Here is a 24,223-nt window from a genome sequence, read left to right on the forward strand (position 1 = left end):
TACATAACAAAGGAAGTGTTGTGACATTAAATGCTGGTCAGCAGGCTGTTTTTCTGATAAATTCAGTTTTGTCACTCTTCATCTCTGTTAATCTATTAGCTGAATCAGATTACTGATCTCCAGGGTATAACTAATTACAGATGACCACCTTGCCTTGTTGATGAGCCTGTCAAGAAAAGTAGATTGTGAGCTTGTTCATGTCTTTGCTCTCAGTTATCATTAAATGATAGACTTGAGCCATCACATTTTAAGTCTGTTAATGGGGTCTATGTAGGAAGGAAAAGATTAGGAGGAAGAAGACACAATTCCTTCAGGACATTGTGCAGATTTAACACCCAGGATCTAACTTGTAATGTAGATATACTTCCTGGTATGTTAGACAGCAACCCACAAAACTTTTAGCTGATGTTACTCCATCTAGCAGACCACAGAATATAACTAAGTACTGTGACGTTTTGGGCTGGCTCCATTGTCCCTGGCAGATCTTAACCCTGGAGGCGGTGATAATGAAGCTGAGGATGAGTTGGGATAAAGAGGACACACACACAGTCAGTAAGAGGTGGTGCAAAATGTTCAATGCTTTTATTCACAAACAAAAACAATAGAGTGTCCAAAGTACAGTGCTTCTTTTTATTAAATATATAATCCATAAAAATAGTGAAAGTCCGTGAGTTGAAATACTTCAATGTTGAAACTAGAATAAAACCAAAAAGACACTGGATCTGTTCTCTTGCCCTCCCTGAGTCCAGCGCATCTTTCACTCCCTGACTCCTCAACTCACCCAACAGGTCACCCAGCCGGTAGAGACATCTGCAGCTACAATTCCCACTTCTGGCTCCCATCGTGGCTGCCTCCCTTGACATTGGCTGGATCACTCAGGGGCAACTGTCCTTCTGTCTAACATCATGCTTTCTTAGTATCTTTGGGATCCCTAGAATGGACACCACAATCGCCCCCTACAGCCCTCTCACTTCGATCTTTTTTCATTCTTCTATTGTCTCCTTTCAATTTCACTGTACAAGTTCCTTTTAAAACTGCATCTGGGCACAGGTGTCAGAATCACCTGCCCCAAGGTGTGAATGAAGCACTTGACTGATTTGCCCACATTTACACATGAATGCACAATCAGCCAGGCACCCTAAACAACCCCGAAACGGAATTCCAAAGTGCACCTGCACCTGCATGGTGCCTGCATGCTCTGGGACATCATTTATTTATTTCAAATGTGCAGCCTAGCAAACCTCTCCCCCCACACCTCTCCGCCCCCCATAAGTTGCCAGTGGCATGGGAAGGCTCCATACTCAAACCAACTCAGTGCAACTGGTGGCCAAGGTTCATGGCATGGCCTATCTGCACTACACTAAAACCACTGATAAAATCAACAATAAACCAAACCCATGGCCTCTTGTAAAATCAGGACATTAAAAAAACAAGAACTTTTAAAACTATACAATAAACAAAAATATAGTCCAAAAAGTTAAAAGTTCAGATTCAAGTAAGTTCCTTCTTCAGGCTTGGGTGCACAGGTTCGTAAAACAGTTAGACACCAACATCCTTGCTGTGTTCTTTTCAGGTTGAGACATAAAACTGAGGTCCTGAATCAATGAGGTCAATGGCAATCTTTATAAAGAGTAAAGTATATCCCGATGTCTAAGCTAAATTGCCCATCACAGCCTCATTCATTCTGGCCCTCTAATCATCCTCTGTCTCTAATTGTCTATTTCTCTCACACCACTTCACCTCCCAACAGCTGTGTGGTAAAGTGTACTGGTGCAATAATGGCTGCCATTACATCATCCAGGAGGATAATACATATAAGTCGTGGTTGAAGTGGCTCCCCACTCACTATGAAAAGCGCTTTGAGAAGTGAGAAAAGCGCTATATAAATGTAAATTATTATTATTATTACTGGCCAAATCAATCAATCAATCAATCAACATTTATTTATATAGCACATTTTCATAGAAAAAAATGTAGCTCAAAGTGCTTTACAAAATGAATAGAAAAATAGAAGACACAATAAAAAAAATAAACATAAGTCAACATTAATTAACATAGAATAAGTAAGGTCCGATGGCCAGGGTGGACAGAAAAACAAAAAACTCCAAAGCTGGAGAAAAAATAAAATCTGTAGGGGTTCCAGACCACGAGACCGCCCAGTCCCCTCTGGGCAATCTACCTAACATAAATCAAACAGTCCTCTTTGTATTTAGGGTTTTCATGGAAGGACCTGATGATGATGGTCACGTAGACTTCTGGCTTTCAGTCCATCAATGTTGGTGCATCATGATGCTTTGAGTAGGTGGTGGTGGCACAGGCCGCCACCACAAAGAAACCGGAAAAAGAAACAGAAGAGAGAGTAGGGGTCAGTATGGATTTTGGAGCCACTGTGAATAGTTATTATGAAGAATTGAACATACAGAGTATCAGTATTAAGTTAAAGTGAAGTTATAAAAAGGCCATGTTAAAGTAATGTGTTTTCAGCAGTGTTTTAAAGTGCTCTACTGTATTAGCCTGGTGAATTCCTATTGGCAGGCTATTCCAGATTTTAGGTGCATAACAGCAGAAGGCCGCCTCACCACTTCTTTTAAGTTTAGCTTTTGGAATTATAAGGAGACACTCATTTGAAGATCTAAGGTTACGATTTGGAATATAACATGTCAGGCATTCCGATATATAAGATGGGGTGAGATTATTTAAGGCTTTATAAACCATAAGCAGTATTTTAAAGTCAATCCTGAATGACACAGGCAACCAGTGTAGTGACATCAAAACTGGAGAAATGTGTTCGGATTTTCTTTTCCTAGTTAGGATTCTAGCAGCTGCATTCTGCACTCGTTGCAAGTGATTTATGTCTTTTTGGGTAGTCCTGAGAGGAGTGCGTTACAGTAATCTAGTCTACTGAAAACAAAAGCGTGAATTAATTTCTCAGCATCTTTCAATGATATAAGAGGTCTAACTTTTGCTATGTTTCTTAAGTGAAAAATGCTGTCCTAGTGGTCTGATGAATATGCGATTTAAAATTCAGATTACAGTCAACAGTTACCCCTAAGTTTTTTACTTCCGTCTTAACTTTTAATCCTAATGCATCAAGTTTATTTCTGATAACCTCATTGAATCCATTATTGCCAATTACTAAAATTTCAGTTTTCTCTTTATTTAGTTTGAGAAAATTACTATTCATCCATTCAGAAATACCAGTAAGACATTGTGTTAGTGTATCAAAAGAGTCGGAGTCATCAGGTGCTATTGATAAGTACAGCTGTGTGTCATCAGCATAGCTGTGGTAGCTCACATTGTAACCTGAGATAATCTGACCTAACGGAAGCATGTAGATTGAGAAGAGCAGCGGACCCAGGATAGAGCCTTGTGGAACACCATATCGGATATCATGTGTCTTTGAGATTTGATTACCACAACTCACAAAGAATTTTCTCCTGCCAGGTAGGATTCAAACCAATTTAAGACACTGCCAGAGAGGCCCACCCATTGACTAAGGCGATTTCTAAGAATATTGTGATCAATGGTGTCAAATGCAGCACTCAGATCTAAGAGAATGAGAACAGATAAATGGCCTCTGTCTGCATTTACCACAAGTCATTTACTACTTTAACGAGTGCAGTTTCTGTGCTGTGATTTGTTCTGAAGCCTGACTGAAATTTATCAAGAATAGCATGTTTATTGAGGTGGTCATTTAACTGCAAAATGACTGCCTTCTCTAGAATTTTACTTAAGAAGGGCAGGTTAGAGATGGGTCTAAAATTTTCAAAGGCAGAGGGGTCAAGATTATTTTTCTTGAGCAGGGGTTTAACTACAGCAGTCTTAAGACAGTCTGGAAAGACCCCTATATCTAATGACGAATTAACTATGTCCAGAATATTGTCAATTAGCACGCCTGATATTTCTTTGAAAAACCTTGTTGGGTCAAGGACGCAGGTGGAGGGTTTCAGTTGAGAGATTATACTATGTAATTCAGGTAAATCTATCCTGGTGAAAGCATTTAATTTGTTTATAATGGAGTACCGGGGCTTTGGAGGTTCTGCAGTGTTGGGGAGATATACTATGTTATCTCTAATATCATTAATTTTTTGATTGAAAAATACAGCAATGTTCTCACAGGTTTCACTGGAAGTATTCTGGGGGCATTCCTTTGTGTTACCTGGGTTTAACAGACCTAGAATTGTCAATTGTAGAAAATAAGACTCTGGGATTACTAGCATTGTTATTTATAATATTAGAGAAATAGCAGCGCCTCTCAAGGTGGACTGTGTTATTGTATTCTGTTATTTTAGCCTTCAATATCTCATAATGGATAGTTAGTTTAGTTTTCCTCCATTTACGCTCAGCTCTATGACATGTTCTTTTTAAATCAGACACTCTTTGGGTCTTCCATGGAATAACAATACTAGAAGATTTTTTAACTGTCTTTTCAGGTGCAACTATGTCAACAGCAGTTCTTACTTTAGAATTAAAGTTTTCCACTTTAATATTTACATTATCCTCGCTATTATAGTTGGCATTATAAACGGACTGATTGCTTAGAATAGTTGTAAGCTTTAAAGCTGCTGATGAGTCAAAGAAGCATTTTTTAACAAAATGCTTCTCATGAGTGTTATCTATCTTTATTTCTATATTAAATAGTAGAAGGAAATGGTCTGATAGACCAATATCAATGACCTGCTTTAAGTCAGCTTTAAGTCCTTTAGCAATCACTAAGTCTAACGTATGACCTGCTTTATGTGTAGGGTGATTAACGAGCTGTCTCAAATCAAAAGAGTCCAGGAGGTTCATGAATTCCTTTACCTTTTGGTCACACTGATACATCCCACAGAATATAACTACTGTATATACTCGCGTTTATGTTCTCCCAGGACTTGATTTTACTGTATAATTTCTGGTATTTTATAATGTCGGTCATATAAGTTGAATTCAGAAAACTCACGCTATTGATCCAAGGGATTATGATATGCCCGATGAAGGGGCCTTAGCTACCACGAAAGCTTGCATTTGTAATCTATTTAGTTAGCCAACAAAAGGTGTAATTTCACCCTACTTTCTCCTGTATGAAATCAGCAGACAGAATGGGAGAGCATAGGGGGTTATGAGGTTGCCGGAAAGGGGTGTGTGGTGCTTCTGATATATCTGCAAAAGGACAAAGGTCCAAGTCTTTAGAGTCCTGGTGCTCTCTGTTTTGCTATACAGTATGGCTGCAAGACATGGACACTATCCAGTGACCTGAGAGGAAGACTGGACTCCTTTGGTACTGTGTCTCTTCAGAGACTCCTTGGGTACTTATGGTCTGACTTTGTATTGAATGAGTGGTTGTTCATGGAGCCCTGAATGTGGCACATTACCTGTATTGTGAGACAGAGTCAGTTACATTACTACAATCATATGGCGTGATCCCCGAAGGGTGATCCGGCTCGCAGGATCCTCATTATTGAGGACCCGAGCAGCAGGACCAGGCCAAGGGGATGCCCACATAACACCCGGCTGGAGCAAATAGATGGCCATTTCAGGAGGGTGGGACTGGACCTCGTGTCTGCCCGGGGGCTTGCCAACTGGGATCCTGAGCTATTTTGTTGTGTGGTAGTGTTGCAGTGTGCTGTACCAGTGCATGCTCCCCATCTTGACCTTATACAGTGTGACAGATAGGGGGCGCTGTCGTCCCCTTGAACCTTCTGATCAGACACCAGGTAAAAGTCCAATAAGCTGACTTTTTATTAATTAACAGTGCACAAAGCACCCTCCTCTCCACAATACTCATACAACAATACAGTTCTCACTAATAAACAATAATCCTCCACTTCCAGACGCGTTGCCACCCTTCCACCAAGCTCAGCTCAACGTCTGGGATTTCCCATGGTCCTTTTATAGTCCTTGACCTGGAGGTGCTTCTGACCCTTCAGTTCATGTGACTATCCAGCATTTCCGGGTCAGGTGAAAACTCCTTTTCTTCATCAGCCTGGAAGCACTTTATTTCTTTTAACCATGTGACTGGGATGTACTTCTGGGCTGTATGGAAAATAAACGTCTCTGTGCCTCCCTGCAGCGTTCCCTGGTGGCCCCAACGTTATCCAGCAGGGCTGTGTATTAAAACTCCAAAGTCCATGATGCCCTGCTGGAATTCGGGGCATCTCCACATTGCAGGGAGGGCTCCATCTGGTGGCTTGGGGGTCTTGGCCGGGATAAACTGCCGGCCATAGACCACAACAGGTATACACAAGTAACGCCTCCTTCCTGTAATGATTTATTTGGAAATTTGTCCTGTATCTTGTGTCTCTTTTCTTTGATACATTCTTTCCTTGCTCTTTCTTCGTTAACTATTTTCACCTCAACTTAACATTCAGCACAAGCAGGTGGGAGCACCAAAAACTGTTAATTCCTCAGGTAAATTGTTGCCATCTGAGGTGTTATAATATAGGAGAAGCAGCTGCAACCTCGATTCCCTGGTAAGGCTGGGTTAGGCTTGTTTAGGATTTTTAAGTCCAGCTATTTGTTATCAAACTTTACTTAGCGTTTAGGATTGAGGTTTTTAGTAATTGATACCTTTGTTCTTTGCTAGTTAGCTTCATTTTGAGGGGTCTTCTTGTATTTAATACCCATTGACTTTATTTCTTTTATTATTACTAGGGGGCTCCACCCCCTGCTCGCTTCGTTAGCCCACCCCCGTGTTTGGTTTACCGGATATACAGTACAATTTAAAGAGATTGTTATTTTCATGGAAATTGTTACATATGCATTATTTTTACTTTTACTTTAAAACCTTTTGTAAAAACAATACTTGTCCTTTATTTCCGGCCCCGAGCGTGGTCACATCTCTTTCTCGCAGGACGTATAATGATGCTCGCGTTGTGAAGGGGGGGGCGGCTGAATGCACGCTAAGGAGATGCTGTCGGATCAACTGCTGTCTTTCTGCTGCTGGCGAGCTGCCTGTTCTGCTTGTCACATGTCATTGTTTTAAGAGCTGGGAGCACATGATACGTGTCTGCCAAAAGCAATCCAACAACTGCTAGGTTAGATATTAATGGACTTGTTTTAAATGATGGCCCACTGCCTTGTCTCGTGTGACGTTGTAAAAACAATACTTGTCCTTTATTTCCGGCCCCGGGCATGGTTAAATCTGTTTCTCGCAGGACGTATAACGCTGCTCGCGTTGTGAAGGGAGGGCAGCTGCTGTTGTGCTGCCTGTCGATCATTTTAAAGCCTGTACAACTACTGTCCTTTTTGCCACTTCGTGTCTCTGCTGTTTTGAAGGGGGTTATGGTGGCTGAACACATGCAAGGAGAAGTGATCTGCTGTGAGCTGTGTGTTTTACTTGTCGCTTGTCATTGTTTTAAGAGCTGGGAGCTGGTTAAAGTGTCTCTCGTGGGACTTCAAATTGTCTTCTGAGAAGATCATGTCTTGTCTCCCTAGTCTGCCTCCCCAAGATTTTTTTTTTTATAACAGAGAGATTATTATTATTATTATTAATTCATTCATTATCTTTTTGCCCCTCTGGTTTTGTTTAATTGTAGTTTTAATTTATTAATAAAAATTAATTAAATGATTGTTTTTGGTATTGTTATTTAACAATTTCTTACTTACTACTCTGATCAGTCCTTTTGGCAAATAGTGTCCCAATGATAACTCTCTTTACAACCTCTTTTTAATAGTAATAAATAATAATACATTTTATTTATTGTAGACACCTTTCTAAACACTCAAGGACACCAAACAATAGATAAAACACACATTATAAACAAAACTAAAAATACAAAATTTTAAATCAGACAGTGTAAATGTGATCAAAGAGAAAAAACAGTCTTAAACAGCTGAGTTTTAAGTTTAGATTTGAATAATGAGAATGATTCAGTATTTCTAAGCTCAGATGGTAATGATTTCCAGAGCTGGGGAGCAGAGCAACTGAATCCTCTGCTCCCCATGGCGGAAAGACGGACCAAGGGGACAGTCAAATGGATGGAAGAAGAGGATCTAAGGGTGCGGGAGGGAATGGTAACATGGAGGAGGTCGGACAAATATGGAGGGGAAAGGCTGTGGATAGCCTTAAATGTTAACATGAGAATTTTGAAATCAATGCGGTACTTAACCAGGAGCCAATGAAGCTGCTGGACGACAGGAGTTATGTGGTGAGTAGAGGTGGTTCTAGTAATGATGTGGGCAGCTGAATTCTGGACCAGTTGAAGATTATAAAGAGATCTGTGAGAAAGTCCAAAGAAAAGGGAATTGCAATAATCCAGACAAGAAGTGACGAGGCTATGAACTAGTATAGCAGTTGTATGGGGAGTGAGGGAGGGGCAACTATGATTAATGTTACACAGGTGGAAATATGCAGGCTGGGAGATGTTATTGATGTGAGTCTGAAAAGACAGAGTACTATCAAGGATAACACCCAGACTCTTAACCAGTGGGGAGGGGGAAATAGAGGAATTATTAAAAACAAATGAAAAATGTTGATTTTTATTTTTCATGTTTGTTATCGCCAAACTTAAAGCCAGTGGAGCCCTCATATGGAACTCCATGCAAGACATCTGCAAGACCTTCTCTTTTATTTTCAGGCTGGCACCATGACCTCCCTTTTCTCTCCATCTCTTTAAAAGCTTTCATTCATATCTCTACATTCTTTTAAAACCCAAATTATCAATGGAGCTTGTGCATTACCCCTTGCACATGTTTATGCTATGCATTGGTGTCTGTTGACACTATTTTCCCTTAAAAACCTTTTGGGATTGTCAACCTGTCTCTGCTTTTTGGCCTGCCACATATAACTGCCTGTATCCCATTCTTTCTGGTAACATTTTACGTTTACCTCCTGAATTACTTCTCCTTCACCTCTCATTTCTTACTATTACTTTTAACCAGCAGAAATTAGTTTTGCCAAATTAATCCTTGCGTCTTTATTGAAATTCAGTGTTTTGCAGTAATGTTTTTCTCTACCAACTTTTTTTCTTTATCCTACCCATACTTTACACATTGTTCTGCACTGACAGTTCATCTGGCTCCAAAATGGAGAAGTGGTAGTCTACTGTGAGATTGAGAAGTAGCTGGCTGTGACTGGCCTCACATTTCCAATCTTAATTTCTACTGTGTCCCTTTTCCTGTATGTGTTCTGTTTTCTACCTTTCTGTATCTGCTACTGTATACTTCTATTCCTGCTCTGCAAAGGCATCAATGACTTTTGATGCTCTAGAAGCCTTTTTAGTTGGTGGTTAGTGTGAGAAGGGTGATATGGTGGGGTGTTGTTTTACTCCTTTTACTATTCATCTTCATTTAATTTTTGAGTTGTATCAGTTTTAAGGGGGTCCTTTTCTTATTTACGGTAATTACAATAAATAATTGATCAGAAAAAATTGTTATGAGAATCCAGTTTAAAAAGAAAATGCCCAAAAACTTTGTTTGTTTAATATGTTACTTACCCCGTGTAGTTTGTAGTGATGGTTGAGAAAAAACTTTAATCTCATGTTTTCATACAAAACAGTGAGGATAAAGATGATGATATAACAGAACCCAATGGTGACTGATGTTGTACAATGATAAACAAAGTGAAAAACATCCATGGAAATTAGAAAATAGAATAAAAAGAAAACAACACGTTACTTGTGTTACATAATCCACATGTTCATTACCCAGTTGAAGGCTGAAAATGTGCTAAATTCACGCATTTTCTTTCTGAAATGTAATTAAATAGTTACTTCTGAAAAAAAAAAACCAGTTCACATCATAAACAGGAAAGACATTTCCATAATACTGTGGTTTTGAACTGTGTGAAGCGCCTTTGTTACACACTGGCGTAGTGTAACAAAGGCGCTATATAGGCGCCTGACCTGACACAGATAGACACGGAGGCACGTATAAAAAGTAAAAAGACTTTATTTTTCTTCAGCTGTGTGACACGTCTTCCCCGTGCCACACAGCCCAAACACAGTCCCAAAGCACAAGCACAAATACACAACACTGCTCTTCCTTTACCACCACTCCTTCTCAAGCTTCGTCTCCTTCCTCCCAACTCTGGCTCCTCGAGTGGTGGTGGCTGGGCCCTTTTATAGCCCAAACGGAAGCGTTGCAGGTGATTAACCACCTGGTCCTAATTGTACTTCCGGGTGGGGCTGAAGACTCATCCAGCCGGGCTGTTGGAAGCAAACAGCCCCGCCTAGCGGCCACCCCGGGCCCCGACCAAGCTTTGGAGGATTCCATCTCCAATGGGGCCCTGCAGGTGGTTGGAGAATCACCGTCGGCCAGGGAGACTGCCACCAAGCATCCCGGAGGAGGTATTGGACTGCCCATGGCAGCTTCCCTGGAACATAAGCAGCAGGGGCGTCCCTGCCGGGCATGGGACCCAGCTGTCTTTCACAACTGAAACAGGAGTCTTGAATAATGAATGAGGAGGAGAGGCAGATCTTCATTATTAGGTGGATTTTTCTTTTAATATATTCATGTTCTTTGATGTAGTGAAAACATGCCTCAAACCAGGGTATCTCTCTTGTACTGGTACTTAATTTTTGTGGTCAGTAGAGATAAGAGAGTCATTGTACATTAAATAATGCCTAGTCACAAGAAAGTTGGTGGTATTTGGAATTTTGCATGAAATTATAAAGTATTACAGCCAGCCACTTTAACATTTAGCATTTTATTTTGACCAGTAATAATTATATTCTAGTCAGTCAATTTTAAAGCTTAGTCAAAACTCAAATTTGAGACGTACAATATATTTCTTATCGGTCCAAAGAAGAATTACAGATATCTATGATATACTCCACTTCAAACATATTTGAGGGAACATTCCCATTCAGTACTGAGAAATTAAAAATTCAAAAATATCTGCAAGCACGTAGTTTGCATGTTCTCTCCATGTCTCCATAGGTTTCCCCCGGGTGCTCAAGTTCCCTCCCACAGTCCAAAGTAGTTGGCGATACTAAATAGGCCCTAGTGTGTGGTTGGGGTGTGTGTGTATATGGATGTTCACCCTGCAATGGACTGGTGCTCTGTCTAGGGTTTGTTCTTGCTCCAGCACCTCTGACAGCCCTGTTCATGACAAAGCAGGTTAAGAAAATGACTGACTGACATTTTGGCTAGTCAAAACGCTAATTACCGATACCATCAACAACATTTTGAATAGTTAAAATGGCATTTTATACATTGTAGCTTTAATTCAAACATTAATATATTACATAATTTAATTAGATCTGAATTACAGATATGCCTAAGCATATAAAACATCAATAGAAATCAATATGGAAAAATCTGCAAATTCTAACTAGTCAAAATTGAATTTCAGATATCTGTAAATTTGAATTCATAAAAGTCTCTCTAATTCGAACTGTGACTAGTGACATTTAATTGCACAGAAGATATCTAAAACTAGAATTTGTGCATGAAAAGTGTTAACAAGGCATTGTCTTGAATAAGAAGGCATATTCATTAGTGTGCACACAGTCACAGTGGTGTCCTCTTTTCTTGGTCAAGAAATATGGCAAAATTACTTAATTTTGAGGAGTTTTAGAAGTCTTTAAAAACAAATATTTTATTATCACAAACCTAAATTTGAAAGTAAAACTGTACCTTATTCGAAGATTAAAAAATAATACATGAACTCATTCTGGTTTCGTACTTTGGACCCATGGGCTTGCGAGATTACATGTTTTTACAGTTGCTAACTTCAGCTGGACTACAAATAAAGGCGTACGAATTCCTGCATTGTCGTGCTTAAACGGCAAACACGAGATGCAAGACAAAGCTGCACAGACGCTACACAATTGTTGAACTTAATTGGCTAGTGTTAAAAAACTAACCAATAGACGTCCACGGCTGCACAAGTCACTCCCGGCACTTCGTGTATCTAGGAACGCATCCCGCTACTTTACAAGACGGATTGACTTAATGCGCATTTTCAGTGGCAGCCAAAAAAAACCGTTATTGGGATGGGCCTGCAGATCATTGGCCTCTAAACCCCGCCCCTTTGCCTATCATCCAATCCCAGATAGCTAGTCTGACTATGAAGGTGGAGCCGCCTTTCGTCCCTTTTTCCTAGGGTATGCGGTCTAAATTACACAACAACGCCGAGAGGCGAACAGAAAGAGGAATTAAAACCTTTTGTGCGGGCCGGAAAGAAGGGACCAGAGGACAAAAAATCCACTTTTTATAATATAAAGGAGACGAGGACTCGACTTGTCTGAGTCGACTTGTGATGCGCTCCTCTGTTTGGGCGAATGCGGATGTAGTAGTGAGGAGGGGGCAGACGGCTCGCCTAACCCTGCAGAGTAAGGGTTCCTTCCTTTCCCGGGCCGCACACACCTGCTTCCTGCTGTGCCTTTTCACCCATGAACATCTCCGGATTTCTGGACACTTCGGATTTGTGAAAGAACCTGCAAACATGTGCATAATGGATTTCTATTTCATTCTCAGAGCAGGTGTGCGCACGTGAGTGACGTTCCGACCTGGGCCACATTTGCCCGCTGAGCCCTCGGCTCGTTCTTATGATGAGTATGGCTTTCCTAAAGAGCTCCTTCTGTGCACCGGCAACCAAGCAAAGTGCCCTGCAGATGTGTATCTAGTTACGCCTCTGTCGTGCCTTCAACATGAAACGCTGCAAATCGGACGATTTCGCCCCTGATGAGGACGGAGGCAAGGCTGTCGGTGAGGACGCCCCAAGTGTGGTGGTTGTAGAGGTGAAGCCCGGAGATGTTGGCGAGACTGGCACAACAGCACCGATTCCACACGGCCGTAGCAAGCCGCCGGACTTAAAGGTACCGCGCCCCCGAAACATGGTTGTGGGAGGATCCGTGTGGTGGTGCAGGCAAAGACGCGCCATTTGTTCTACTTATTGTTATTCTTGGTCCTGTGAAACGCATACGCTGACAGTCGCAGTCTGTTTGTCGCAGCCTCTGTAACACACTTAGTTACTGGCGGAGTTATTCGCTATTGTCACACCCTCACTTATGAAAACACTCGATTAAAGCAGCAGAATTACTTACAGCCACACACTCTTATTCATAGTTACTGCCTAGTGAAACTCCCATGGCTGCAGTCACTTTATTACTGTGTCAGATGGAGGATCATCATAACTGCATTTTGTCAGCTACAGTGACACTGCCACTTAAGTGCACTTGCTTAGTGAGGCATATTCACTCATAAACTCATTGGTCTGTTTACATTGGCAAGTGCACTTGTAGCGGCAATGAGTTCATTAGAATGACACACTTCTTGATGAACAGCCACAGGTAGTAGTCTTAGGTTTTCACTTACAGTGCTCAAGTACGGTGCTGTTCACACTCATTCATGGCCACATTTGTATAGCTAAAGTAAACCATCCATCCATCCATTATCCAACCCGCTATATCCTAATTACAGGGTCACGGGGGTCTACTGGAGCCAATCCCAGCCAACACAGGGCGCAACGCAAGACAGGGTACTTTTATATTAAAACAATGGCTCTTGATGTATACCCAATCCTTTGAAGCCGAGATACTTAAATATGTGTTTTTTTAGTTGTAATCTTTGAGCTGTACCTTTACTTCAGTGTCCCACATGGGCAAAGTATACCTCTTAAGAATAATATGCTAAAAATGGAAGGGGGCAGAACAAATTCCACCAGGCACAAAGAATTAGCCCTCGACAGGATGCTGGACCATTACGGAGCCCACTCATGCACTCACCCACACAGGGCCAATTTAAAGTCATAAATTCTCTTTGGGGATATGAGTGGAAAGGTGAGATACCTGAGGAAAATCTCACCCAGATACAGTGAGAACATGCAAACTCCACACAGATAACAACCACGGCTCAGGATCCATGATGCAGCAACTACCTTAAAATATGTTGCCTTAAAATATGCTGTACTACACTATGTTACATTAAAGAGCATCCTAGGATGTGCACTTTATGAAGCTTTTAAAGCTGTGACGGAGGACCTTCCCAAACTGTATGTTCAATGTAACCAAGCACACACTTCATCCATTTTGACAAACAACACACTCATTAAAGTATGTGATCACTAGTTTACACAGAATACAATTTCTGATAAGAATGATTGTCAGTCTTATGTCATGTATTTTTGAGCCACTCAGCAATACTCTGAAATTACAGAAATGTAAGCTGGTGTTATGCAGTAGCTACACTGTAAATGCTGTGCACCCCAGGCTATGACTGAGGGGAAGCAAGAGATGGATATTTGTTTCTGTGTTTCTTCAGAGAGGGGAAAGCAAAAAGATTCTTAAAATGGATTGAGACACAAACAATCTGCATGACATATACCTAGTCCCACACAAACTGGCGAAGCTCAGTGGCAATTATAGTCTGAGTCACACATGCAGTAGTTTTCTGTTGCACAATCACACCTACTTGCATAGCTGTGCATTGTTGAACTTGGACACTACAATTACACACTGTATTTAAGGACAGAATTCACATTTTCTGTTCCAAGGTACCTTTTATGGTTAGCTGTGTTCATTGTGATTCCATCATAATCACAGGTATGACATCTAGAACTGTGTTTAAAATTCCAATTTTTATGAATTCCTATTTTATCTGAACTTTTCAGATCAGATAAGTGTTAATTCTCCTGATTAGCATCAAATATTTCTTTTGAAGATTGTGGCAGAAGTATAATTCAGGTTGGACTGCTCACATTTCATCTCACTTAGACTTTTGTGTAAGAGAACCTAACAGCAAATTGTCTAGGTTCATTTATTATGTGCCCTAATTCAGCACACTGCTCATGTTTAAGCAGTCTTGAGCAGGTTTTATAAGAAATCTAGTTTACCCAACAGTATTTGTGATGGACTGAAACATAGCTTGAACAAGTCAGCAATTTCACTTGCTCCCAGTTTTGTCACAGACACAAACTCAGAGTTACACATATATACATTACTTCCACAAGTGCATTTTACTAATTAAAAAGCAAAGCCTTCATCAATCCATATATCCACACTGGATAGTCAACTTGGTCTTCCTACATAAGTCAAATACAATACATATTCATAGTTAGGCTCATAACTGTCACAACAGAATGGTTACAAACAGTCATATTTTTGCAGTTCTGTCCCATGCATTTCAGTATTGTCACAATAAGAACGTTACTGTCACAGGTCATATGTATGCATTGTTTGTAAAACATTCAATTGTTTCATACCCATGCCCCCATCATACACAACAAATTAGTTTTCTTATCCACAACTCTCCATTGAAACCCACTGTTTAGTTTCATGCACGTTCGTAATCACTTCTCTAGTGTGGCATGGATAGAGTCGCAACCATGGTCACACACATTCTTACTCATGCATATACAGTTGTCTCATTTGTGAAAGTCTGTGATTATTTGAGTTTATATTCACGCTTACTTTTAATCACACACACTTGTTCATAGTAGTAGTGATGGTAGTAATGATGCTGAACTTAATCACATTCACAGGTTACTTCCATACTCACTTCAGCTTGAGAAAACAAGTGAGCTTCTCGATCACTCTTTCAAACATGTGCATACACACGGCAGTCATTTAGAAAAACATGTCATCGCTCACACAGCCGTTCTCATTCATGCTGTTCAGCTGCTGAAGAATTTGTTCATGCACTCTCTGAATGATGTTGGCATTTATAATTTCTTATGGGAATAAACCAGGTTTGTGGTTGGATTCACAATCTCTGGTCTTGTACCTTTAGTTGGAATAATGGTGACACTCTCACTAATTTTAGTTACACAAACATATTTTCATTGTTCTGTCACACATTTCCTTATTTACTGTATTGGTATACATACACATATTATCACATATTGACTCAAAATACTAATGACAATGAGATTCAGACAATCATAGCAATACTCATACTTGGGCACTTGCACAGATTCCTGTAACAGACATTTTATGTTTAGTTTCACATAAACAATTTTGTGCTGTACATACACACTCATAGCAATAGTGTCAGAATAACTGTGACACTTTCATATAGTCATTGCTATACTCACACAACCTCATGCTGACATTATTTAGATCTGTTCCAAGTCAAAAATCTGTGTTCCATTATTGTCTCGGCTTGGTCCCAAGGCCTGTGGGAATAATGCATTGCTTCCTGCTTTTTTGTCTTTTTCTCTGGTGGATACTTCAAAGGATGGGTATCATTCAAACGAGAAGAAACAGTAATGGTTGCACTGTAATTACGCATTTTTCCTAGGAGTGTGCACTTGCAGGCAAGTTGTCACATTTCAGAGTTTTCACAATAATTCATTGTGAGAGCTGGCCTACCAGTTCTATTTTTATGTCTGCAGAAGTTAAGGTGTTGCTGCCACGGCCATCTATTAACTCAGAACCTACTGTGGTGTGTCAGTCCTCAGTGAATAAATAGACATAAGCTGCATTTGCCATACTTTACTGCCATGCATTTTTGGGCCACTGGCTATCTGGGAAGTGTTTTTGTTCAGTTAATATTTCATCTTATTTTTTTTTTTTTTAAAAAAACGTACATAAAGTAGTCACTACTCTATTCTCACGGCCTTTGCCTTTTTTAAAGAAGTGACAGACACGCAGTCATTATTACTGGAAACAGAAGTTGAAGGGTGAAGCTGTCATCTTCACATCTGCAATTGTCTGGCCTTTTAACTTTAATTATAATGGCCTTAGGTTTCAGCTTTCTGAAATTAAATGAAGAATTATCTTTAATATTCTGCACATGTTGTGCATTGGGTTTGGTTTGTTATGCCAGAACTGATTTGGCAGAAAAGAATAGCGGCAAAGCAGGCCCTGTTCCCAGTCAAAATTGTTCTTTGGGAGAATATTAATACTTAATATTTTTAGCCAATTGGGCCATTTTTGTATCTTTGCCATTGGGGATGGAGAGATGATGTTTGCCTTATTGTGGTCCAAATTTTTAAACTTTTCTTCAATACTTTATGTTCTTGGCATATTTGCTTACAGCTCCACCAGTGTTTAGTGAAAATTTGTGAACACATATTATTCCCTTTTTTTGCAGCTCCATAAACGTAAACTTGAGTTTGAATTTTAAAAACTTAAAAAGAGGGAAAACAACCAACTTACAGAGAGAGAAAGAGAAATAGAGATGGTTTAATGAAACATGCCAAAGTGTCATGGCTTTCTGACCATTTGTTAAAATTTTTAATGAGCTTTGAGTTATTTGGAGCGTAACAAATCTGGCAACCCAACTGCCAGCCATTTCACCAAGTCATCAGTCAGCCTGCTTTATATGGTGTACCCAGTTGCAGATTTGTCCTTTTAGTAATGAGAATTCTTTCATGCAGATGATAGCACAGGTTGCTTGCTCTGGTGCACCAGAAGAGAATCTCTGGCCCATTTGCATTGTCAGCATTTTTGCTTCCACAGGCTGTCTTCAATTTAATGCACTGTGAGAGTTGGCTTCTTTTATATTGCCCAAGCAAATCACAAAGGTCAAACTGCTTTTAACAAAACCCAGTTTGAAACAGGGAGCTTCCAGTTTTCCTACATTTATGTTCTTTATCAGAGAGTCGTGTGTCCAGTGTGTGCAACAGAAATACAATTTTCCATCCATTTCACACAGATCTGCAGTAGTGCACATATTGTAGAGGCTAATGAAAAAATCGGTTTCATTATGTGATATTGAAAGTACATTGATAATAATGCAAATTATACGACTTTTATGTAGATTAATATGCTCTGTGAGTGTTAAAATACAAGAAAAAAATAAAAATCACTTAATTAAGAGTTCTTACAGTAATCCTGAGGATTTTTCCATTTAAGTTTCTTCAGATCTTTCTGCGTCAGGTCTGCTGATCTAGTGCCCACTGATTGCTGCCTACCTCTGTTGCTAAGGCAAACGTTGAAGGATGTCTCACAAAAGTGAGGATCAAGTAAAAGACATAGTGAAAATATTTCTCAAAGGAAGCATAAAAAAAGCTAATCCCACTTTGGCAAAAATATTGAAAAAATATACATTACCTCTAAAACATTTATATTGCTCATCCATCTATCAATTTCTAAACATGCTATGTCCAGCTCAGGGTTGCCGTGAGCTGGAGCCTTATCTAGTCTAAGGCAGGCTTTATATTCTTATTCAGTGTAGAAGATGGTATCATTTAGAATATGTAAACCGATGCATACATTTATCGTTACTGATAATTTTAGGAAACCAAGAAGTATAAAGGAATGCAACCATTGTAATCATTTTTTATTCCCATTTGTTCATGTTCCGATTGCCTTTTGTTAAATCCTAACAGTTGTAATTTATCTGACACAAGCAACAGGTGTTAACCGGAGATGAACATCTATCATACCTGCCAAACAGAATATTTAAAGCTGCAGATAGATATTTCTGAGGAGCAACTTTAATGTGTGGGTGTTGGCTACAATGCCAGTACATAAATACTCATTATTTGCATAGCATGGCACACATAAATCCATTAGATATGACAGTCACTTCTGTGTATATAATGGCAATACTCATTATTTGCATAGCATGGCACACATAAATCCATTAGATATGACAGTCGCTTCTGTGTATATAATGGCAATTTCTTTTTTCCGTTCGCCACCTTAAAGTTTTGAGCAAAGTACACTTAAGATGTACTAACATTACAGTTGGGTTGTCTGTCTGTGAATAGATTGCTCATTCAAAAGGCAATCAAATAAACAAATGGAATTATAGACTGTACCATGAATTTGCTGTCTTGAGCAGTTACAGAGAGGAAAAAATGTTAAATTAAATGGTCTGTTGTTAGTTGCAAGTAATGTCTAAAAAGATTTGTGATTAGTTGATGTGATTAACGTGTTGCAGTGCCTTTATATCAACACTACTCGACATGAATGTATTAGTGTCTACTAACTGGTTGTGGGAGAGGCTTTATTTACCAATTTTCTTGTATAGCCAGACAAGAAAACATCTCATTTTCAACATCATTTTAACCCATGTCTCAATTGCCTGTGCCTTATTCAGTTTTCTTTGTTTGCCTAAGTGAATCTTTTGTGGTAGAAGCACATGAGGATTGAATCTCTACAACCATTTTGAATTCTGGCTCCAGTTTAAGTGACAGTTTTGAGTATAAAAGTCGGTTGTAATTATTCATCAGGTAGCAAGATGTATTTACCAGACTGCAAAGTATGACAGAGTTTTTGTTACTGGATATCATTAAATATATCTCTACATTTATCTATGTATTTGTATTCCTAAAACTAGCTTGTGTTTGTCCTGCAGTGGGTGGATACGCCCTTTGCTTGCTGGAACTGGCTCCAGCTTTCTCACAAACCTGCCCTGGATAAGTGAGTTATGAAAATGGATGGATCAATTGTTTCATAAATTATAGCTCAGTCTTTAAAACAGAGTAAATGCCAGACCGCCACAAACCCAAGGATAATTTCATTATGGACATCACATTCATCTACTTGAGAGTCAGGTCAGTCATTTTAGTTTTGTAAGTTTAGAGATTCTCTCCATGTGCATTGGCAGCAAATTTGCCTCTTAAACAGCCAGTTGGGTTTTAAAGCTAGGCCAGGTCTTTGATAGTCATTTTAACTCAGTGTTCATAGGGTGCTACATTAGAATGTTAGTTTTGTTTATGCTGTTTTAAATAGACATTCTTTTTTTTCTATTTTTTTGTCCTTGCCTATGCAGAAAATTCAACAACTCTCTGAAGGCTCTATGTTTGGCCATGGGCTGAAGCACTTGTTCCACAGCCGCCGGCGTTCCAGGGAGCGTGATCACCAGAGTTCCCAGGACTCTCCCCAGTTCCAGCAGCTAGCCGGCACCCTTGGCACCCCAGTTGGTGCCACTGGCCACTCAGATCATGACTCTGCTGATGAGAAAGAGCGTTCCCCAGAGATGCAAAGGGTGTCGTATGCAGTCTCTCTGCATGACCTGCCGGCACGTCCCACTGCTTTTAATCGAGTGCTTCAGCAAATTCGGGCAAGGCCATCCATCAAGAGAGGAACAAGCCTCCATAGCAGCAGCCGGCGGACCAAGAGTGGAACCTCTGCTGACTCTCAGAAGGGCAGCAGTCCCCACTTAGGCCGTAAGGGTCCCCAGGATAGCTCACTGACAGCTCTGCTCCACCATCACCAGGGCAGACCAAGATCATCTTCTACTACAGACACTGCTCTTCTCGCAGGCGAACCCAGCTTGTACTGGAGCGTGGAGGATTCTGAGCGCACTGCAGAAAAGGTATGATTTCAAGGGACTCTTAGAGGGCACAGATTTTTATGGTACTACAATGTGTATTGCTAATTGAATGAAAGGATTTAAAAAATCCAAAATTAGTACATATTGGATTTGAGCAGAGAAAAATATTGGAGTAATGGGGATTTCTTTCCGTTTGTTTCTAGGAGTACCCTTGCTGTACATTTTAATATCAGTCAAAGACACCATTATTTTTTATCTTGATGGTATTTTTATTAAATTAATTTAGGGAAGAGCAAATATGGAGTGTAAGCTAAAGCACATATTCCCACTGCAAAAACAGTAAATCACTTGAACATATTGTATAGGTCCAGTTTACAGTATGGGAATACTTGTGTATGGGAAAGCATCTGATCTGCGTTTCCTCTTGCTCGTCCATTTCCTCTGACCTCTAGAATCTGGCCTTAGTGCCAGAGAGCCATTGTTTCCACTTAAGTATAGACTTATTGTGTTCGGTTACAGGGCAGGCTTTAACCCTCTGCCACCCTTGCTGGAATTTACAATTAAGACCAAACTGTGGCACTGTACCATTGAAAGCATATCCTTAATTAGCCATTTTAAATGCTATCTGGTTATTAGAGAAACCTCTGTAATTGTGTTAGCACTGCTGAAACATGTTGTTCTGTTTACTTGGGTTGCTAGGAATGCTGGCCTTAGAGGTGTAGTTTCAAAGGAATATCCATATCTGAAACTCACAAATTAAAAGAAAAGGTTAAAATGAGCAAATGAACACATACATTAAACAGAAGATAACTGGAAAAAGCATATTAAGATCAGCATCCTGGTATCATCTTTTATGTGTTGCAGACCACACCAGTATTTGGCATGTATATAATGAAGAAGCTATCTGAGAAAGTATACAACGTTTTGTTACTCAAAATAAGATTCTGATGTCTTTATCCTCTTAGGCAGTTGTGCATCTGGGCCTTCCCCTTCTTTTTCTGCCCTTTGTTAAGTCCAATTTGCCTTCTCTCACGACAGTTATAGACACCTTTGTTTGAAATCTTCATTTTCTTTGGAATCTGTCACATGGAGAACCTTCATACTGCAACAAACAGTAGATGGACATGTTTCTTGAGAAAGCTGTTCCATTTTGGCCATTTTTGAATCCAGGACTGAACATTAGAAATGCCAGTACCTTGCAAGCCAAGTGTACAGAATATCAGGTTTCTGCTTGACTTTTGCAATTACAAAGGTTTCTCTAATGACAAATTATCATTTATACATAACCAATTAAGGATAAGCTAAGGGAGTTGACCATTGGGACACTGAAGGAATGGCTTCTGAAAATGGGGCTTTGCAGTCATATGTAAGTAATAAAGTAAAAATCTGTCATTTCAGGCAGCACCAGCCATTCATGACATTAGTAATGTATTGGCTGTATTTTTACATCAATTTAATGGTATCTCATTCTCATATATATAAATGTCTACATGTGGAAGTGTGTCTGTCTGTCTGTCCGGCCTGAAAGTGAGAGGTGGAGTCGGGGTAAGGGCTCTGCCATTGATGAATCAGAAACTCGCTTAGCTGCTAATAACACAAGCGAGGGCAGCGCATCGGCAAAATGAAACCTTCAAAGAAAGAGACACTCCCTTAGCTGCTAATGCACAAGCAATGCGAACACGTCGGCAAAACGAAACCTCCTGGGGTAAAGATGCCCAGAATAGTTCCTTCCAATTACCTGGCATCTCTACATTTCATTTTTTTTCTGATGATTTCAATAGTTTCTAGGACCCAGCATGGGCTTACACAGCTATGTATATGAGAGAATCTCATAAGGCTATTTGATAAAAGAGGAGAGAAAATTAAAAAAAAAAAATCATCCAGAGGTTTTACCAAGTTGCCATTTAGTGGTTTGTGGATTGTAGTTTAGCCTTCCAGTAGCTACTCCATTGTGCAGTGGCCTCTAAGCTATTAAAACTTAAGCAAAATGCCTGGAAGACACGGTGCAAAAAAAATACAAGTCTATCCAGGAAAGTGGTCACATATCAGTAGCTGGTTTCTTTTCATTTAACTTTTTATGTAAGTATGATATACATTTTTTTGGAAACTCATGGGTTACAGTCAGACATCTTTGATGAATCTAAATAAAAATGAAAGAGGTTGCATGCTATTTAGCCCTTCTGCAGTGTATTTCTCACTTAAGTGAACTAAGGAACCATTTTATACCCTACACCCCCCTTAATTTAAAGATAAGCAACAGCTGCAGAAAATATTATTCTCTGAATTTTAAGTGAGAACCAACAACTTCACTCAGCGTTGATTAGTAAACCACAATGCAGAACAGAAAGTCTACTTCTAATTGAAAGGTTGTAAAGGTGATTTTTTTAAGTGGATGCTCCAGTGGGGGTGGATGTACGGAGTATAAATGTGTTGGGGTGTAAGGCATACCTATGTAATTTTTCTGACTTTTAGATATGTCCCAAAATGCTTTTGAGAGACATACATTTGGAGACTTAAGGACTGTTTTTTTGTGATATCAGATTTAGGTTCAGCCCATTCCGAGTACATAGTTGCCTTTCCCCTGTAGGAACTCATTTCACCACTTGCATCCTAAGTCTTTGAAGTAATTCTTTCTTTACACTACTGCCCTTCCTGGTTATAAGACTTAAGGCAAAAATAAACAATGGCCGGAAGAAAACATAAGAACTGTTTGAGGAAGAGGTTGTAACTTAAACAACCATGCCTGTGTTATATATCTGTGTTAGCTTGTTTGTTGGCCTCTTCCTGACAACTGCTATAATCCATAAAATGATGGTTGTTGCTGATAGTCAAGGGCATATTTACTGTAAACTGCAATGTTCTGCATTGGCTAGTGGAATCTTAGATTGACTCTATTAATAACTTCCCTATCTGGGAAATGGAGGAGAAGTACCCTGATCACTAGTGTCCATTTTGTTTAACTGATAGATATTTTCCCAGTTGACTCTGGATCTCACTTTGGAGATGATGTCTCATTTGCATACCTTGATGAGAAAATTAATTGCATTTACCACCCGGATGCAATCATAGCACTCCCCTCCACATGCCTTCTTTACCCCCAGCAGCTGTTTTTTTCTGAGGAATCATTTTCACGCTAGTGTGGTTTGTGAAACAGCCGGGTTATGTAGGCGTTTTCATCACAGGGATGTCTTTGTCCTCCCAGAAGCTTAGTCTGGAATTAGCACTGGTGCGGCCTACTAGTTCATACACTGAAAAGAAGAGACTCCTCCGCAGCTGTACACAAAAACCACTCTGATCTTGAGAGATTTTTGACCACTTCCAGGGACTCCTACTGGAAGTTTTTTTTTTGGATCAAAATCAGTGCTAGATATTTTTTTCACTCATTTTCCAGTATATTTCCAGTGTCACTATTCTGCCACCCCTGCTTCCAATGAATGGTATATGCACCACCTGAACTCTGTAGCCAGCCCACTTGTTTGGGGGAATCCAGAGGAATGCCCATCATTTAACACTGAATACTAGTCACAAAATCAATATTGATTTTTTTTTCTTCTTCATAATACGAGTATATAAAATGTATTCTCAAAATCTCATTACAACACACCATTTGCTTTGTTTGGTAATGTGCATCAACAGGTGGATGGAAATAAATAGAAGTAATTCTCACTGTAATATTACCAGCCCAAACTCACTTGTTACATAATCGTTTTCACCTGCTGAAATTAGAAAACCCAAACAAAGGTAAAGAGTTGGGGCACTGAATGGTGTCCCTATTTATTATGAAGTCTGGCAAGAAAAACTTTCATGGAAAGGAAATCTTTACAGATGAGAGTCTCCGACCAGACTGGGAAGAGATGGTGGTGGTACCGGTTATGAAGTTAATGAGGCAGAAGGGGCTGGTTCAGGCTTCCAAACCCCAGAAGTTACATCATGTCTTATCTACCTGTGATTTCCTGGATATGCAGAGGGAAGGAGAAGAGAGGTATTAGGAGGCACCACCAACCCATGGCTCGTGGTGGAATGGCAGTTGAAGTCGTCTTCCAGGCATACATGTGTGACACTGCATATTTTAATACAAGGTTGAAGTGGACTGCAGCCTGTCCCTTTAGCACCTGGTGAACATTGTGAG

General features: G+C 39.9%; 1 protein-coding gene across 1 annotated transcript in view; it reads left to right on the forward strand.

Moving 5' to 3' along the window:
- The first annotated feature begins 12,013 nt into the window (after nucleotides 1-12,013).
- tmcc2 (transmembrane and coiled-coil domain family 2) overlaps nucleotides 12,014-24,223 on the forward strand; it is a 77,086-nt gene continuing 64,876 nt past the window's right edge. The window contains exons 1-2 of the mRNA XM_039764792.1: nucleotides 12,014-12,743; nucleotides 19,591-20,136. Of these exons, the coding sequence (XP_039620726.1) occupies nucleotides 12,576-12,743; nucleotides 19,591-20,136 (714 nt within the window). The 5' untranslated portion in view covers nucleotides 12,014-12,575. The remainder of the gene's footprint in view (nucleotides 12,744-19,590; nucleotides 20,137-24,223) is intronic.

This window comes from Polypterus senegalus, chromosome 10, assembly GCF_016835505.1.
Source record: "Polypterus senegalus isolate Bchr_013 chromosome 10, ASM1683550v1, whole genome shotgun sequence".
NCBI classification, from domain to species: Eukaryota; Metazoa; Chordata; class Cladistia; order Polypteriformes; family Polypteridae; genus Polypterus; species Polypterus senegalus.